This window comes from Eucalyptus grandis, chromosome 11 (genome assembly GCF_016545825.1).
Source record: "Eucalyptus grandis isolate ANBG69807.140 chromosome 11, ASM1654582v1, whole genome shotgun sequence".
Lineage (NCBI taxonomy): Eukaryota > Viridiplantae > Streptophyta > Magnoliopsida > Myrtales > Myrtaceae > Eucalyptus > Eucalyptus grandis.
In genome coordinates, this window is record NC_052622.1 from 21,324,461 (window position 1) to 21,344,243 (window position 19,783).

The following is a 19,783-nucleotide window of genomic DNA, read 5'->3' on the forward strand; positions in this document are numbered from 1 at the left end:
GAAGGAAAAAATAAGTCTTAAAGATACCAATGACCAATGGGTACAAGAAGCACGGTCACTTGAGGGGGGTATGTATACATATGGAACTTGGCAGCTAGATATTTGTTTACTTTGTCTTGTTCAATTGATTGGGGTTATCAAAATCATATATCATTACTGATGACTTGGCACAGCTAGCGCTGACGTGGCATGATCAGTGCTGATGTGTACAACTTTTTTCGATTTACCTCGACCTCGTCAGCCCTCGCCTCTAGTTAGTCGCCTGGCCAGTGATCGGCCGGAGGAAGGACGAGGAGAGAGAAAAAAAAAAAGGAAAAGGAAAAGGAAAAAGAAATAAAGAAAAGAAATAAATATAGCGAAAAAATATTAAAATATTATTAAAAATTATATATGTCAACATTAGCCGTACCACATCAGCATTGGCCGTACCGCGTTGGCACTAATTATCCACATCAACAATATTCGGCTAAAATTAACCGGAATGACTGAATTGACCCTAGTTAAGAGTTTTAGGATTAAATTGGCATTAAATCAAATGTTTTGGTACTAAATTGACATCGATGTAAAAGGTTTGAGACTTTATTAACACTTTTCCCATTATTGGCATGTAGGTTAAAGCTATCATTGATGTTGGCATGAGTATAACTTATAAGCTTGCTCATGCTCAAGGAAAAAGATCAGAAGCATAATTCTATCGTAATATTATGCATTTTAAAATTACTATGGAAAAAGCTCTCTCTTCACTGGAAGAGTTCTCTATCCCTTATGGTAATAGTACTTCCGAAACCCTAAAATCCCATAAAACCTAACCATTTCCAACTAACCCTAAAATCCCATAAAACCTAACCATTTCCAGCTTCATTACCTCCCCATCTAAGCTCTCTTATCCATAGCTTACCAAATTTCCCAAATCCTAACTCCCACTACTCTTCACCCAGTTCTCCTCAGTAGGGGTGTGCAACTAGACCGGGTATACCCGGTTTCAGGACTGGCCCACTCGAAAAATAGGGTCGGGAACTAGTTCCCGTTGAAACTGGTCCAGGAACCGGTTCCCAAAATTCGGAACCGGTTTAAACCGATCTGGAAACAGGTTCCGAGTGATTACCCACCCGAAAACCGGTTCCCAGCCCGGTTTTGTAAGTAGAGTTCCAAAACCTTTTTTTTTCTCCCGATTTCTATTCTTACTCCCGCAATTCATCTTGGCTCTTTCAAACACACACGACACTCCTCCTTTGTCATTCCTCTTCCTCACTTACTTCCCTCCCTCACCAGCTCCCTCTCGCACCGTTTGATAGACGGACGATATTCGTCTCTGCTAAATTCTTATGTATCACATAGATTGACTCGCCTAATTTCTTTTTTGTATGAGGAGTTATGCTTGCATAAATGAGTAGTTTCATGTAATAGTTGTGGGAATAAAACTAATATTAGACCCATGTGTGTTGTTAATTCTTTGTCTTATGATTTTATTTATTATAATTAGCCTAGTTGATCTTTAATTTTTCATTTAGTCAGAAATTTTATGTATTTATTTATTACAAGTGCTTAATGTTTCAATACAAATTATGAGAATTATGTTATTTTCTCGCGTATTAATTTAAAATTCGAAGTTGTATAGGATATCGAGATATTACAAAACAGGTTCCAGTGGAAACAGGGTTGATCCTGAAACCGGATCGGAAAAATAGGGTGGGTCGGGTACAGGATCAAATACAAATAGCGTCGAGTATAGGGTCCAGAAAAGAGGAACCGGTTATAATAGGATCGGGTATAAAGTCGAGGTCTAGACCCTATCTACCCTAGACCCGATCACCCCTACTCCTTAGTCCCGTAGCTCGATCTTTCTTCATTTCTTAGCCACACTCACTTCACATCGTCTCACCCTTCTCACTCAGCATGCTACACACCTAGCAATCTTCACAGTATCTTTAACTTCTCTCGCCCCTTCCTTTTCTTTCAATATACATAATTGTGTCTTTCCGTACAAGCCTAGACCATCTTTTGCTTAGAGCTCCCTTCATCCGTCATCCCCCATTTCTATTTTGACGTGACATCCTGTAGGGTCTGTCGGAGTGAAGCTTCAGCGACTGAGTCAAAGCTCTTGGTGGTACAGGGTATTTTCCAGCGAGGTTCATTCTCTGGTAATTCGGTTTCTGGTTTCATCCCTGTTCAGAAAATCGCAACAATGATAGTAGGCCTGATCTTCGAGGGTGTCTTCCAGTTTCTTACGGCGTTCTGGTGCTTTCTATTTTAGTTTCCTGTTGTAATCTGGTAATTTACCGTTGGCTGTCCCTTGTTGGTTGATTTTTGAGTTGATTAGTATCTGGCTTTCGTTCTGATAGTACTGTGGTGGTTCTTGCTGTTGCTTCTGAGACTCCCAGTATTTTACTGCCCTGTTCAGGAATTTTCAGTGTGGCAAGAATCAGAAATTCTGATGGAGAAGGGATTTGATTTTATTCCTTGCTCCAATTCTAATTGATTTAGTCACGGATATCCAAAAATAAAAATAGGAATCGTAATCATCTTTATTCTTTCATTAATTTCCTTTTGCACTATAAATATGAATGTATACACGTACAAGATATAGAATGAAGGAATACAATCACACCATATCTCCAAATACTTTTTCCCTTCATTTCGTGTTATGGTATCAGCGTAATCAGCTCTGATATAGCTTCCGCAATGTCATTTGAATTGCTCTCGTAGTTTTCAATTTCGTTGTCACAACTCTCGTCCTGCAAAATAAATGGACGCACCGATAAAGAATTCCTTCGCCCAATATTTTGGACTCCATATCCGAAAAAATCAGAACAGAAAACCAAGAATTCAATGGAGGAATCATCCAACAGTTCCCTTCAAAACCAGACTTCAGATCAGATTAACCCGATGCAAGAAGAGCAAGAACAGCAACCTTCGGCTCCATCACCCACTCTAGTTACACTTTAGCTTCACTATCCACTCCAGTCCAAACCTCTGGCCTAGCTCAGTGGCCACAATGCAAAGTACGAAACCCAACCCCTAGAGGAAAGAAAGTGTCATAAAATATCATTTAATTTTTGTCCTTTTCTTCACTTTCTTCGCTTTTGTCTTTCTTTCCTCTCTGAGCGTGTGCTCGAAATCTACAATCTTTCTTATCTTCAAACAAAGGATATATATCACGCCATATATGATCCTTGCCGACCGACTATGCCTTAACACACTTTCCTTTTATTTTTCTATCCTCATCTTTCGATATTTGCATCAATATACAAAACATCGACCGTCATATCATCCTTTCTTCTTCTTCTTCTTTTCTTTTCATTAGCCAAATTTTCCTTTTTTGCTTGTGAACAAATATTGAAAGAATAATATAAATCATTTTTTAGAAATATACTAATCTTCCAACTCGTCATTACTTATAAGTTAATTTTCGGCTATTGAAGAATAACAGACTTGGACCAATTCTCTCTGTCCGTGGGCTTAATCCAACTTGTCAAATCAAAACTCAAAGCAATAATCCAAACCAACGCATTACTAATCCAATGCAAATGCAATAAATAAATAACTCCTGAAGCTACATGCTATGCAATTTAATTTTAATATTTTGTTTATAGGTTAAAAATTAATCCCTAATTTTCTATGTAATAAATGAAGGACCAGGTCGCCAAAATTTAGGTGTCAACCGGAGATCACAACACCAACTCTCCTCTAACTTCATCAAGAATGTGGGAGGGGATGTCAAGACCTACACCAATCCTTGGTGTAGGTTGTCATAACCTCAGTTTTAATGAGGCTACAACCATCATGTGGAATTTTGTAGAATCATGTCAGTTGTTATAAAAACTTAAACTATTAACTAAATATGTGATTTAATCTTTATATATTTTAATACTTCCTCTCACACTTAGTTTGGTTCTTTTTTTGCTTTGTACTAAATGTGAAAATTTAATTGGGAAAGCAAATAGAGCTTGGAAAGATTTAAACTTAGCATTTTCTACTTTGATACCGTGTGAGATCTTATGAGATTACTATCAATTATCTTGAAAATTTAAACTATTAAATGAATGCGTGGTTTAATATTTATATATTCTAACACACCAAGCCACGCACAGAGAAGGAAGATTAGAGAGAGAGAGAGAGAGAGAGAGAGAGAGAGAGAGGTTGCTGGAGGCTCGGGCCACTAAAGGCATGAGTTTCGACAAGACAAAGTGTAATAGTGACATAATTGGAGGGCTTTGCGATGGTGGAGTCAATGGTAGAGTTGAGAAAGGGAGAGACATAAGCTTGAGTACGTTTTGGCATTTTGGCTAACATAGAGGTATTTTTTTCGCGGTAATTTTATCTAGTAAATTTGGCTTTTAATATGAGAGGATTCCAAACCTTTCTTTTTGGTGAAGCAATTCCATCAATTGGTCACTAATAATGCAATCTTTCAGGATCTAAAGTGGCCATGTCTAATATGTTGTAATCATACATGAAATCTCAAAGTAAATTTGATCATCAGAGCAAATTCAATCGTTATTGTTGTCACTTCTTTTTGCATCTCTCATGTAATCATGGCATTGACCAACAAAACCAAAACCAAAACCAAAAGCAAAAGGAAAAAAAAATAAAAAAAACTTAGGCCTTTTCAGAGCCGGTCACCACTTTTGCCTCAAGGGGGTAAAACAACAATAAGTAATTTGTAACATTCCGGCGTCTAATAAATGTAATAATCCGACCAAAAAAAAACAAAGGTGATAAATCATTATCGATACATCACTTGGGGTCAAATCACAAATCAGTAAATCTTTGTGAATTCCTTAATTCCGGTGTAGGTGACTTGCCTTCAACTAGATTAAAGCGGCAGTTTTAATCTAATATGCAAAGGTTGATGCAACATATCACCCAACGGCTGTGCTAAAATAAAAGAAATTCGATATCAATTCATTTTTAACTACATCAATTCTATTTGAGATATTGGAATTGGCAAGTGGCTAAAACTAACAATATGTTCGATAGAGCTGAATTAGAGGGAAGAGAAAAGATTTGAAGTTTTTTTGTTTGGGTAGGGGGAATGAGATGGAGAGAAAAGAAAATGAAGAATTAGAAGGGAATAAAATGGGTTAGATATAATTAATCCGACGAGCACTTTTTTTTTTTTTTTTTTTGTCGGTAAAAGTGCTTGCATTCATTCATAAGATGAGGATTGCAAGAAAACGACAAATAAGTTTCCTATGTTCTATAGGGGCTAAAGAGTAAAGAGATCCAGGTTGACGGAAGAGTTTTGCGGCGATGGGGTTTAGCGACCGAGCTTGCAGCTTGGGTGGCATCCCTTGAACAGTGGGCTAATTTGACGGAATCCATCTGGGCCCCGTGCACTCGTTGATGAGGTCCCGCACGGCCCATGGATTCTCCCCTCGGCCCATGACGATCTCCACATGTGATAAGCTCATACACTCACACTCCCAGGACAGATCACGTTCTTTTGCCCCTCCCACGTGCTTTTCACTTCTCTGTTTCCAGTACCGTAATCCGCCCAACAGAGCTTGGGCTTCTGCTTGCAATGGGGAAGAGGCGTGTATCTCCTTTGCAAAGCCATCGATGACCAGTCCGCTTGAGTTGCTTAAGCGATTAAGCTTAGCATCTCACCATCCCGTCCACGAGTAGTTCACATTTAGCCTCAGGGAGCTGCCGGACCGCGGATTCCACCTAACAAGTGAGCTAGAATTGCCGGATTTTTACCTCCCCTCTTTTGGATTCCATCATCTAAAGTTTTTAAGCTGTGCTTGAGCTGCGTCGACTACGGAATTGGAATCTGGAGGCCAGGCTTGGAAAGTGCTGTTGTTGCAAGACTTCTAGATTAGCCAAATCACGGCCGCAAGCAACTCCTCTTTAGGTGAGTCCAGCTTTACATCAAAAAAGTCCATAAGCCATTTATCCATTCTAGTCATGTTGAGTGTGCCGCTGCTGAGGTTGATTCTCGGATCTGACCGTACTTTTTCGTCCATTCACTGAGCAGGAAAATGTGTTCCACGGTTTCTGGGTAACTTGAGTAGAGAGGACAAAGGTGATCCGATGATACCTTTCTCTTGAAGAGATTCATTCTCGTTGGTAGCGCATCTTGATAGAGACTCCACATGAAAATTCTTACTCTTTTTTTTTTTTTTTTACGTTTCCGGGGGATTCCAAATTCTGGTCCATAGGGTTGTGGGAACCTGCCTTATTCACTGTCCACTATTATTTGTCTCCCTTCGGGCAGAGACATATGGGAATAGATAGAATTTCATTCAGAATTCGACCTTTGAAGAGGATATGTAGCTTGGACTAATTCTATTCCCTTCTTTTCGCATCAATTACTTCGGCCAACATAACTGGACTATCCCTATTCATTGGGCCACGAATCAAGCCTGTTGTGAGCCATTTATCCTTGTGGATGTCGATAAATTTTCCATCACACACTATCCATTTTACCTCCAATTCTATGGAATCTCTACCCACTAAAATGCTTTGCCAACCCCACAACAGTCGACGTTCTTTTCCGGTTTGCCACAAATCCCCATTAGGAAGTACATTCTTTTAAGGACTTGACTCTGTAATGCCAAGGAGGATTGAGAGAGTCTCCAAGCCCGCTTGTCCAGCATGGATTTATTGAAATCAATCAAGTCTTTGAAGCCAAACAAAAAAAGTACCGATACTCTCTGAGAGCTTTCGTGCCGTGTCGGATGCTCCGACACATATTTGACACCCGATCAACACATGTTAGAAAATTCAACACCTAGTTAACTCTCTTAACATTCTCCGATACGTGAGTGGGGAATTTCAACATACAAGTCCAGAATTTCGACATGTGATTCCGACATACACAATATCAATTTTAAAAAAATTCAGTAAATGATGAGTAAAATGTAAATGTAAAAAATAAAAAAAATGATAAAAATAATAGAGGGGGAATGAAAAAAAAATCCAGTCTTCTCTTCTTTTTCGATTTTTACTTCCCATAACACACAATTCACCTCTCATGTTTGTTTTTTCTCCTCTTCCGGCACACTCTAACACGCGAGTTCATGATATGTATTGCTTTTTCCCCCCTCCAAATTTAATGTATTATTATTGTGGAGTTTAATTTGTCAAACTGAAATAATAAATTATATTAACAAAATGGTGGATTAATATTTTTAATATAAATTCATTCTAGGATCTATTTTATAATTAATTTATTTGTGAATTTGAATCAAATTAATTTGATTAATATAATCATAAAAATGATAATTTATCATGTATATATAAAACAATACATTTAACATACAATGTGTCCTAATATGTTGAAATTTTCTATTTTTTGAGAACGTGTTGGAGTGTCATATCGTGTCGTGAGAGAATTTGGGAGATTTGACACGAGCAAATATTGTAGAGCTCCAATAATACTTTGATAAAGTAGAGGATTTGGGAGAGGAATTGGGAGAGGGTCTCCTTGGTGGAGAGAAGGGTTCATTGATGGTGCATGGTGTGGAAATGGGCCGAGCATCAATCATTTTGGAGTAAGCCAGATTGTGATGAGCAAACTTGTCATGAAGGATGATGTCATTAGAAGTGGATTGTCCTTCAACACCAAGGAATTAATGAAGGTGACCCAAATCTTTGATGTCAAATTCGGCTTGGAGAGAGGAAAGGGTTCTCCAATGGAGCCTAATGAGAACCTGTGAGGATAATATCATCCACAGAGTATCATATTGTAGTGATATGCTAATATGCATGTAAACAAATAATGAAGATTCTGCACTCAACATTCGAAATCCAAGAGCAATTAATTAAGATCTAAGTTGGGGGTACCATGCTTGAGGAACTTGCATGAGGCCATAAAGAGAATGCCGAAGATGACAGACATGATGTGGTCTTGTTTTATCTACAAATCCTTGGGATTGCAATTGTCACATCCCAAAACTACAAAGGATAGGGATGACACAGCCGTTCTTCCACACGAAGGACGCAACCTCAAACACAACCAACAACCTAATATTAACTTATATATATATATATATATATATATACATATCAGATAAATTAAAAGGATTGTTGCAACATAGAGTTTTTATAATTCACCAAAAAAGAAGTACACAATTAGAACTCAGCTAACCCAACTACTAGCAACAACTATGTATACCATTTCTTTAAACCATACCAAAAAATAGAACTTCCCAAAGTTTCCCACCGACGACACTCTTGCTTTATTCACCGCTAACCAAGGAACCTAAAAAGATTAAAAAACGAGTGAAATAAGCAACAACAGCTCAGTGAGTAGTACATATCTTCTAAGTAGATCGAGCAATCACTATGTATGTATACAAAGCAATACCAAACTTCATAATGCCAACTCAATATATAAAATACATATCGAATCATATATGAGTTATTTATTATCATCAAAGCTTTATACTAATACGAAAAAACCCATTTTTTTGGTCGAAAATAGATAATGCATTCAATCATAAAAAAAAAAAACCAGTCTTACAAGACAACGACGGAGAAAATTCCGAACATAAAATTTCCGAAAGGGGTAAAGGAGTGGTGGTCAACCAATTTAGAGGAAGTTTGTTGGCCCGATGTGTCTTGGCCAACCAATTCGTAGCTCTATTTGCTTCTCAAGGGCAGTAAACCACTGTTACATTTTTGCACCTTGCCAGCTCTTCTTTGCAGGTTTGCACAATTTCTCTTAAATTCCAAGGAGGCTCGGCCCGGCCCATTACCTGGTCCATGATAGGTAAACAGTCACTTTCACATGTCCACATAAGTGTTTGGCTTCTGTCTCCTCCCACATGCCGTAGATCAAGTCCTTTTAAGTAGAGGATCCCATGCAACAGAGATTCGGGTTCTGCTTGCTGCGAGCATGAAACCCTAGCTTCCGAAACAAAGCCCTCAACGACCAGCCCAAAAGAGTTTCACACGATTCCAGCGATGGAGCAGATGAAATCGCCTGGGATCCAAGCCGCATCAACATTTATCTTCATTTTCGTTGGGGCCGGCGGGTTCCATCAAATAGGTATGCTACGATTTGAGTGTTTTAAACTCTATTTCTTCTTCCATCTGCTGAAGGTTAGATGATGTTCATGTGCTAGATCCAACAGATCTGCCGGTTGCGGATGCTTTGCTCTGAAGATCCAGTTGTTCCGAGCCTTCCAAATGTTCCAGAGAACCACTCTTGTAAGCTCTCTTGCGGGTGAGTCGCGGTTGGCTTTGAAGACCCCCATCAACCATTGATTAAAGCATTTGATCTGGCTTTCGGTACTAGTTCCCTTGAGTCATGGATCCTCCCATATTTTTTGGTCCATTTGCACAATAGAAAGGTATGTTCTATGGTTTCTATTCTGGAGTTGCAAATCGGCATAACAGGTTGGGTGTTATTTTCCTTTTGTATAGGTTTTCTCATGTGGGAAGGGCATTTTGGCAGAGGCTCCAGATGAAAGTCCGAATTTTTGGGGGTACGGTAAGGCTCCATATGTGAGTCCATAGGTTTCGTGGGGGTTTGAAGGAACATGATGCCCTGTTTTGATTTGTACTAGGGAGTTTTGGGTAGGCTCTATTATATCACTCTTCACAATATACTTCCCTACTCTGTTTCCTATCCACACTAAGCTATCCTGCTTTGGGTTCTGACTCAGGGGGATCGCTAAGATCTCATTAGTAGTGTTTTCATCAAAAAGATAGTATATTTGTTGTTCCTCCCAAGCATTAGAGTCTACATTAATCAACTCTGACACGTAGATAGGTTCTTAGTGGTTTGCTAGTCCTCCAATAACCCCTTGCTCTATCCATTTATCTTCCCTGATTTTAATGGTTTTTCCATCCCCCACTGACCATTTAGTATCTGCTGATATTGTATCTCTTCCAAGTAACAGGCTCTTCCAACCTCAGGATGGGCGTTGGCCCTTGTGAGCTCTCCAGATATCTCCATTTGGGTAATAGATTCCTTTTAGGACTCTGCACCACAAGGCTATTGGAGAAGTGGATAATCTCCAGGCTTGCTTACCGAGCATTGCACGGTTGAAGGTTATCAAATCTTTAAATCTCATTCCTCCGTCATCCTTTCGAGTTTTTAATACTTCTCAATTTTTCCAATGTGTCCCGCGCTGAGAGTCTCATTTTTGCCACCAAAATGATGCAATTCTCCTTTCTATTGCTCGATAGATAGACATTGGCAGCTTGAAGATGGACATGGCATAAGTTGGAATAGCCAGCACAACGCTTTTGATCAGGATCTCCTTCCCTGCTTTAGTAAGTAGTTTTTCTTTCCAGCCTTCTAACTTTGCATTTACTCGCGCCAGGATCGATGCAAACATTTCTTTCTTTGAATGACCGCATTCCGTTGGGATTCCCAGGTATTTGCCTATTTTCTCAAATATATGGACTCTAAGCTCATAGGCCAGGTTTCTTCTTAGAGATAATGGGCTATTACTATTGAAAAAACCCCCGATTTGTTTAAATTAATAGCTTGCCCCAAAGCATAGCAGTACTGGTTGAGGATATGTGCCAGGTTTTGACATTCACCAATAGTGACATCTAGAAAAAAGATAACATTATCAGCGAAAAGTAAATAAGATAGCGTAGGGCAAAACCTGTTTAGTTGTATCCCTTTAATGTTGCCCTCTACAATTGCTTGGTTCATTAGCCAAGTTAATACATTTGAGATTAGAATGAATAAGTATGGCGATAGGGGGTCTCCTTGCCTTAGTCCTCTCGAGGGGGAGAAAAATTGGGTTGGTTCTCCGTTGATCTTAACACTGAATGACACCGTTGAAATACATTGCATGATTAGGGACACCCATTTTGCACAAAAGCCCATTTTCAGCATACAATCCTGTAAGAAATCCCATTCGATTCTGTCATATGCCTTATACATGTCTAGTTTTAATATCGCCTGAAATTTCTTCTTTCTCTTGGTGATGCGCAACTGATGTAAGACTTCCTGCACTATAAATATGTTGTCTTGTATGCCTTGCACAAAGAGACTCTGCTCTAGTTCAATAATGTTTGGCAGTCATTTCTTTAATATGTTTGCCAGAAGCTTGGAAATAATTTTGTAACTAAAGTTGCATAAGCTAATGGGTCTGAACTGAGCAATATTCTTTGGATTTTTGACTTTTGGAATCAATGAAATATGGGTTTGATTGAGATGGGGATCAAGAGTACCTATGTGGAAAAAATTTTGTACTAACTGAAATAGGTCTAACTTGAGAGTATCCCATGAATGTTGGTAAAAAAGACCATTAAAGCCATCTAGGCTAGGGGCTTTTAGGGCTCCCAATTGAAAAACCGCTACTTGCACTTCCTCCATGTGGGATGAGCCACCAGATGATCATTGATGTTCTCGGTCACTGGAGAAGGACACTGATTAAGGACGGTTAGGTAGTTTCTGGGACCTTCTGACTTATAAAGATTTATATAAAAAGATTCAATATGATTTTTGAGAGCTAAGGGATCTCGGCACCAACTGTGATCTTCCATTTGCAGCATGGTAATTTTATTTCTCTGCCTCCTCTGTATAGTTGTTGCATGAAAGAACTTGGTGTTTTGATCCCCCCATTGCAACCACTTAATACGCGATCTCATACCTCAGAATTCTTCCTGTTTCCTCAATTTTTCTATTTGGTTTATAATGTTGTGGGCTACCTGTCTACTTGATTGGTTTGATTAGTAATCTCCATTAAAGCTTGATTGAGTTCTTTGATCCTCCTAGGTGCATTGGCAAATTTCGCTTTACTCTATTTGGCAAGAACTTGTGTAGTCTCATACAATTTCACTGAGAAGCTGGGCTAGGGAAGGGATGTTGTGTTCCATATTTGTTGTATGAGCTCATGATACTCCTCATGTTCTGTCCAGAATGCTTCCATCTTAAAATCTCTCTTTCTTTTCTTGATTTCAGGGTATAACCAAAGTAGTAGAGGGCTGTAATCCGAGCCAATAGCTGGGAGAGCTTGAACTTTAGCTGCATGAAAGGTAGTTCTCCATTCCAAGGTACATAGAACGCGATTTAGTCGTTTCTTAACAAGATCCTCCCCTTCCCTGTTATTTGCCCATGTGTATGCACACCCATGACTGTCAATGTCCATTAGGAGCATTCATTAAGCATATCTCTGAAAGTAGCAATTCTGTGGTTATCAGCGTCTCGTTTCCCCACCTTTTCCCATACATATAATACCTCATTAAAATCCCCCATGCAAATCCATGGAATGGAACTAGGAGGCTTAAGAGCCCTCAACTTTTGCCATAATATTAGCCTCTCACCAAAATTTGTAGATGCATGAACAAAAGTTATCTGCATTACATATCTGCTGTCTGGATCAATGCATTCCACATCTATTAAATCACCATCAAAAGTCAAGTATCAATGGTCAAATCCATTGAATAATCTCCATCAAATATCACCTATCAATGGTCAATCCATTAACTAATCTATTGCTCAATATTCTACTAGAGTCACGACATAAAGCCTAGTGACAAGACGAGCAAGATTCTCCCTTGGCAAGGTCTCCACTTACAAAGTCAGTGGCTCGGCCTAAAAGGATATCCTAAATTTGGTATGCATACCCCAAAAACTCTCATTAGGTTCACAGTCATATTGAGCATAAATAACCATCATCCAATACTACAAATTCAATCCAGAAATCAATATCTCAAACCAAGCAAATAACATTGCAGCAGCATAGCCCATCATCCATTTCCTATCCATTTCTCAAATCATCATAAACATTTACATAAATCAACCGCAAAGTAATTTATATATATATATATATATTACTCCACGAACTTTGTGTAACACGTTTTTCAAACATTCATAATTAACCAAAGAGTAGCAAATGCTCAATCCATCTTTTATACAATAAAAATGCTTCTCAATTCAATATATATACTTCAAGACATGGTTTTACAAAATCAAAGAAAATATAGTACCGCTCATCTCATTGTCTACGACCAAACGACAAACGATACTTGTATTGTCAAACTCACGGCCCTATCAAATAACCGATGAATAATATTAAAATCAAATAAAAATCTATCTCAACTATGACACGACTAAATTACGCCTTAACTCTAACAAAAAGACTCCTACACTCTAACAAATCGCATAACCAAAGCTATTGTTCAAGCAGTTTGCGACGCGGAGTTTAAGCGCAAAACTTAAATACATTATAACTTCCTCCTCCAAACCCCATTCCGAATGCATTTATAGTTAAAAGAAAGCCCTTCAAACATACTATAAGAATCCCAACTTGATTGTCCCAAAATCAAGCCGAAAAATTACAAAATACAAGCCCAAAGCTGCTGGATGTGTATTGTTTACTGCGCTCGGGAAACTTGAAATTTTGTTTCAAACAAACCATAAGTTCAAATCACAATTCGTAAAATCATATAGTTCCACAACACCCTAAATTATGATTTCTATAAAAATATGCAGCTCAACGACTCCAAAATTGGACTTTGCCGCTCGATTTTCCAAAAATTCCGAATTTGAGCCTTTAACCCGTAAATTACTTTGATTAGATGAACGAGGGGCCTAATCTCTTACTAGGTGCTGCGTTATGGAGTCGAGCCGGCTTTGCGAGGCATCCACGGTATGGACACGTCAAAACCCCTTTCCTTTCTTCCCCTTCTCTTCTTCTTCTTCTTCTTCTTCTTCTTTTGGTCGAGGGAGCTGTCAGCTTCTATTTAACCGAACCCCCTCCCCTCTCTTTTTTGCTTTATTGACTTTTCAACTTCTTTTTCATTTTCTTCTTTTGGGGCCCACTAGCCTAATGTTACATCAACATATATACTTCTTCATTGCGATGCCATGGAGGAAAGCACTCGAGACATCAAGTTGGCAGATGTTCCACCCGGAGAAGAAGCAGGAGCAATGATAGTGCAAATTGTGACAGGTTTTGCAACACGGCTAAAGGTTTCATTGTAGTCCAATCTTGCTTGTTGATGAAATCCCTTAGCTACAAGACCGGCCTTATACCATTCAAGAGAACCATCTACTTGAAGCTTGACTTTGACAATCCATTTACATTTAATGGAATGAGCATGAGCCAGAGGAGGAACAAGTTCCCAAGTTTTGTTTTGAATTAGGATAGTATTTTCAGCTGCCATGGCTGCACGTCATTGAGGATCACGACATGCCTGAGTGAAACATGCAGGTTCTGTGTAAGGGTGAGCCATGGCTGTCATTGCATATGTGTGCTGGAGGTTGATAGCCGTGCTAGAAATAGTATTATTTTGAGATGGCTAACCATGGGATGAGTAGTTACATCGGGACAGGTTGTTGGCAGTGATGGTGTAGCTATTGAAGGAGGTGGTTGTGTTGAGGATTCAGGCAGAGACATTGAAGAAGGAGGTGGAGGCGGTGGAGGCACGACTTGTGGAGGAGTGTTCAAAGTTGGGACAAGTGGTGGAGGTAGTGGCAACACTATGTGTGGAATGGTAGCTGGCGGTGCTGTAAAAGACGTTGTTGAATGGGTTGCTTGTATAAAAAAAGATAGCATCGGAAACAATGTAGAACTTGCGGGTGAGTGGACAATAACAACGATACCTGCGATAGCCTAGAGAGTAGCCAAGAAAAATACACGTGTTTAATCGTGGGGCTAGCTTGTGTTGAGCTTAAGGTCGCAAATGGAGGAATTCTGCACACCAAAGACGCATAAATAATAAGTTTCTAAAAGATGTCTGGAATAAAACCTGCCAAGGACTGATTTACTGATGGCCGGCGAAAAGAGTCTGTTGATGAGAAAGGTGGTAGTCTCAAATGGGTTGGAGGATAGGCATGGTTTGAATGGTGAGTAGTTTGTGTCTGATTTGTATAATTGAGACCGTTGTGTTCGTGAGAAGGAGAAAATGGGGATTATATCTTTCTTGACATGTGGTAACTTGGTGACATGGGCAACGGCAAAGCTGGTAGTACAACCCATTTCGGCAACGGCCGTGGCTAATTGGAGGTTGATGGGGCGCCGGTGAGGTGGGAATTTGGAGAATTTCGTTGTGTTGTCTTGGGTTGCATCCATGCTATCTAATGTTGTACCCGTATTATCATGAACTATACGAGCAGTTTCGGGAAGATTGTGAAAATGGGTTCTGGTGGCTTTGGTTGGCCAAAGAATTGAAACTCTATGGCGACACTAGTGAGCCAGCTCCGGTGTAGGCTACAAATGCTGCTGGCAGTAGTTGGGCTGCATCAGATGTCGAAAGTTCAAGACAACCTTCATAGGACAAGAGTTACGTGAAGATCTTCTCTACTCAAAGGAGAAGCTCAGATCTGCACTGATATTGCCATCGCCAGCTGATCAAATTCACTACCAAGTCCACAGAACAGGTGGGTGTGATCTTCGTTCTCAGAGATAGTTTCACCAATTGTTTATAGCTAATCCAAAATCTCTGCAGCCTGCCGAATGTATTCAGTTACCAAGCATGTTCCTTTCTTCAGGGCATGTAGCTGTATCCAAAGAGATGTAGCTCTTGCAGAGGATTGAGCCGCATATGCACTGGAGAGATAATTTTAAGCCGAAGCTGAAGTCTTGTGTTCAGTGAGTTGACTAAAGAGCGATGTGGTTGAGGTGGCTAAAATCCACGTAAGTGCCGTTTGATCACGTATTAACCACGAAGGGTAGGCTGGGTCCTGAGTCGCCCTACCGCTGGAGGTACTACGATGGAGCTGGCTCCGAGCTGTCTACTATGAACTGCGAAGCTAAAAGAAATTGAGTGAGATGAGCTTTCCAAACAACAAAATTTGTGCCACCAAACCTCTCACCAAGTGCGGGGCTGGATACAACATTGAAGATAAGGGTGGGAGTTGCAATCAAAGGTGTAGAAGGAGCCTGAACTGAAAACAGAAACAAGGGGCTCTGAGTCCGGGGAGGATGAAAAAGATGCCATCTGGTTTTCGATGAGCCTTTTGCCAAATGGCTTTGATACCAACTGAAAATAGGATCTTTAGACAAAACTGAAGAGGAGGAGAAATAAACTAGAGACAAGGAATAGTGAAAGAGAGATAATGCAGAGAACGGAAACAAAGATTTCAAATAATGTTGTTGATTGATAGACGCTTATGATTTACAAAGAGATGATGGGTTTATATACACTTGCAAAGAATCTATATAACCAGATTCGGTTAGAGTTTGAATGAGTTATAGATGTGGATTTTGCGCTGGAGAGATAGGAATATTTAAACTTTTTGGGTGACGTGGTTAGAGTAGGAATATTCAAAGACCATAACTTTCTTGCACTCATCTAGTCTGCAGGATTTTCTCTTACTCACTTCTTCTTCAGAGAATTCAAAAGGAGTTAATGCGCTAGTTGGTGAATCGGTTTTCACATTTCACGCCCAAATTAAATCAACCAGAGACTGGATGGAGATGGACCGGACTGGACCAGATGTTTCGATCACAGTTGCAATCGGTGTGATTGTTCAGTTTCATGTTAAGGCATCAAATCGTGTTAAAATTGATTAGAATTAACCATTGTAATCTCTCTTCACACGTATTTATTAAATACCTAGGGTCATTGCATCCATTAAGAAACATAAATGTAATTTTTTTTCCCAAAAAATGATTCCTTTCTCATTGTCCATATTGTATCCACGATGGCACATAGGAATCTCGACACTAGTTTGTCGTCAAACTACATATTTACGAAATCAGATCACATATAGATGGAAATTGGCCGATATGGTCAATACCCAACACCAAAGTGCACTTAGAAAAGAGTGTAATAGAGTTTGATTCATGAAGAGATTTTTCTCGAGATTATTCTTTGGGTCTTAGCAAGTAATACGGGAAGCATTAAGAGTTAAAGACTATTATGGTAAAAAAAAAAATCTTAAATGAATTTGGCGTATGTAGCTAGAGGTCGCCCTCTCACCATACTTTCCCAGTTTCATTTTTTCTTTTTGGTTTGTTTTCTCAGTTTCATTTGAACGGTGTGCATTTGGAGATGGTCCAATCTATCCAAATTTTGACCGCTGACTGGTCGTTGTCGCCTGAAAGGGAATGCATGAAAAAGTCAACGTAGATATGAGCTGGCATTGCAGGAAATGGGGCTGGGGAGATCAGAGAAGAGGCAAACGGAGGAGGAGATATCCAAATTTTGACCGCTGACTGGTCGTTGTCGCCCGAAAGGGAATGCATGAAAAAGTCAACGTAGATATGAGCCGGCAATGCAGGAAATGGGGCTGGGAAGATCAGAGAAGAGGCAAATGGAGGAGGAGAAATCCAAATTTTGACCGCTGACTGGTCGTTGTCGCCCGAAAGGGAATGCATGAAAAAGTCAACGTAGATATGAGCCGGCAATGCAGGAAATGGGGCTGGGAAGATCAGAGAAGAGGCAAATGGAGGAGGAGAGGGTGAACTTGGAATGGTCTCTGCCAGTGCCGAGCGTGCAAGAGCTGGTGAGGCAGGGACAGCCGGATGCTTTGCCTCCAAGGTACGTCCGCGATGACGTGGCGCCCGCTGATCATTCGTCGGAGTCATCGCAGGGCTTACCTTGCATCGACCTGGGAAAGCTGATGGACCCTTCTTCTCAATCCACCGAGCTCCACAACCTTCACTCTGCCTGCCACCAATGGGGTCTCTTCCTGGTTGGTTTCTACTTGATCATTAGCTTAATTACCTACTGCTACGACACCCACTCTTTTTACTGCATAATCAAGTTTAAACCAAGAACTTAATGCCATCTGATCCAGTTATGTTCAGACAGTACACCTGCAGAATTTTACCTGTATATATCGAATGAAGTATCTAAATGTCATTCCTTTTCACTGCTCAATTTACGTGCTAATACAAAACGGGGTTAACCACACTGTTCCAAAGCTTTCCGGGTGATCTCATCTATGGTTGATTATTGTATCCAATCCAGCATGTGGATTCCCACCTGTGTTACTCTATTTTGTGTCTAAATGAGTTGGTCATGTTGGTGAGTCGTTTCATGCTGATGATATGGTTATCAAGTTTGAATCCATTGAAATGATCTCTTGGAAACATGACTAACATCGTTTCACTGATCAGCATTATCTCCGTTTATGCTATGAACCATTGTCTCCTAAAATAAAAGAATCAGTATCATATCTTCATGGGAATGGGGTTGAATTTCAAAAAGCAGAAGTTTGTGAGGTTGCCATCAATGTGCAGTTAGTGAACCATGAAGTGTCGGATGAAGGGATGTGGCTGATGAAGGAAAACGTGCCCGGTTTCTTCAAACTGCCTTACCATGAGAAGCAAAAGTCGGCACAGAGACCAGGAAGTCTCGAAGGTTATGGGCAGGCTTTCGTCACCTCTCACGAGCAGAAGCTGGATTGGAATGACATGATCTTCCTCAAATGCCTCCCTTCTCATGCAAGAGATCTCGAACTGTGGCCACAAAATCCCCCAGAATTCAGGCAATTTATTTCCATCTTTTGGGTTTCTATCATGTTTGTGCATTTCTAGTAAGCTAAGCTAAGCAAATGATGGTGACTATGAATACCTAATCTATCAGGATAGCACTAGATAAATACAGTGAAGATTTGAGGAAAGTGGCTGTGGCGGTAGTAAAGTATATTGGAATGGCACTGGGGATTCATGAAGGTGAACTGGAGTTGTTGATGAAAAGTTTCTGGGAAGGGAGGTATGAGGTCAGGATGAATTACTACCCACCATGCCCGGAACCTGAGAGGGCAATGGGCCTATCGCCACATTCTGACAACTCAGGGATCACCATGTTGATGGAGTGCGGCAACATGCCTGGCCTTCAGGTCATCAGCAGGGATGGCCGCTGGGTCACAGTTCCACCCGTTCCTGGCAGCATAGTCGTGAACTTAGGTCAAAATCATGGAGATTTACAGCAACGGCACATACAGAGCACCAGATCATAGAGCGGTGGTGAACAAAGAGAAGGAGAGGGTGTCCATAGTGACCTTCTGCTATCCCAGCCCCTCTCTTCCAGTTGGACCATCTCCACAGCTCCTCGCAGCCACTGGACTCACTCCTCTCTTCCAAACCCTTTCACACTCTGAATACTTGCAACGCTTCTACAACCGCAAGCTTGATGATGTGGCTCCTTTCATCAGTACCCTCAAGCTGTAGATGCTGAACTGATGTGTTCTTTCATTTCATCTTCTTTTATTGTGTGTCAAGAATATGAATTCAGGTTGTTCCACCTATTGTTACATTTTGTTTACTCCATAAAGAACTATTAGTATGTAAATTGTAATGGTAGATCAAACAACTGATCCAAGTCATTTCATGATTTTATTCTAAACTAGCATATTACTTGTAGGGTCAATAGTCAAAGTGCTTTAGAAGCTATTTTACATCTCAATTGCATGGCTCACATCTTGTGATGAGAGAATCATGATACTCGTGTAGTATGAATCTCAACAACATTTATGTACAGATTTTAACAAATCTTGTCATTGATTAGCTGGGTGCTCTACTGTTAACTGCAACATGATACAATAAAAGAACAAAATACCTTCTCCATAGTATGACAACACATGAATATAGAAATTCCAACTGTCATCAAATTTATTTCTAGTAAGATTGAGTAAAAGTACTATCTGATTTCCAAACTTAACCAACAATTGATAGAACTGCAACTGCAAGTTTTGACCATAGAACTCAATCTCTCTAGTCAAGACTGAGAACTTTGAATCTGATTTCTTTGAAGTACGACAGTGAAAGGTGAAGGCCAAATGCTCTGGAGTTGAATTCTTCCTCCTATTGTGCATCCGGATGGCACATATCTGACTCTCAGAGCACGAGGTTGACTTCAAATAAGACATTAGAAATTCCAGATTGTAGGAGGATCTGAATGGGCTGCTTAA

The 19,783-nt window shown here is 40.0% G+C and overlaps 1 protein-coding gene across 1 annotated transcript; it reads left to right on the forward strand.

The window, feature by feature from the left end:
* The first annotated feature begins 17,224 nt into the window (after positions 1-17,224).
* LOC104425340 (protein SRG1) lies at positions 17,225-19,239 on the forward strand. The gene is made up of 3 exons (XM_010038026.3): positions 17,225-17,560; positions 18,111-18,358; positions 18,457-19,239. Exons 1-3 carry the CDS (start codon positions 17,273-17,275, stop codon positions 18,830-18,832), a joined length of 912 nt encoding a protein of 303 aa, XP_010036328.2. The 5' UTR covers positions 17,225-17,272; the 3' UTR covers positions 18,833-19,239.
* The last annotated feature ends 544 nt before the right edge of the window (positions 19,240-19,783 follow it).

Excerpts from the sequence above, each read along its gene's own strand:
- LOC104425340 (XM_010038026.3), top strand. The coding sequence starts at position 17,273 with ATGCAGGAAATGGGGCTGGGAAGATCAGAGAAGAGGCAAATGGAGGAG. Across the intron at positions 17,561-18,110 it reads ACCAATGGGGTCTCTTCCTG|TTAGTGAACCATGAAGTGTC; the intron begins GTTGGTTTCTAC and ends ATCAATGTGCAG. Across the intron at positions 18,359-18,456 it reads CAAAATCCCCCAGAATTCAG|GATAGCACTAGATAAATACA; the intron begins GCAATTTATTTC and ends CTAATCTATCAG.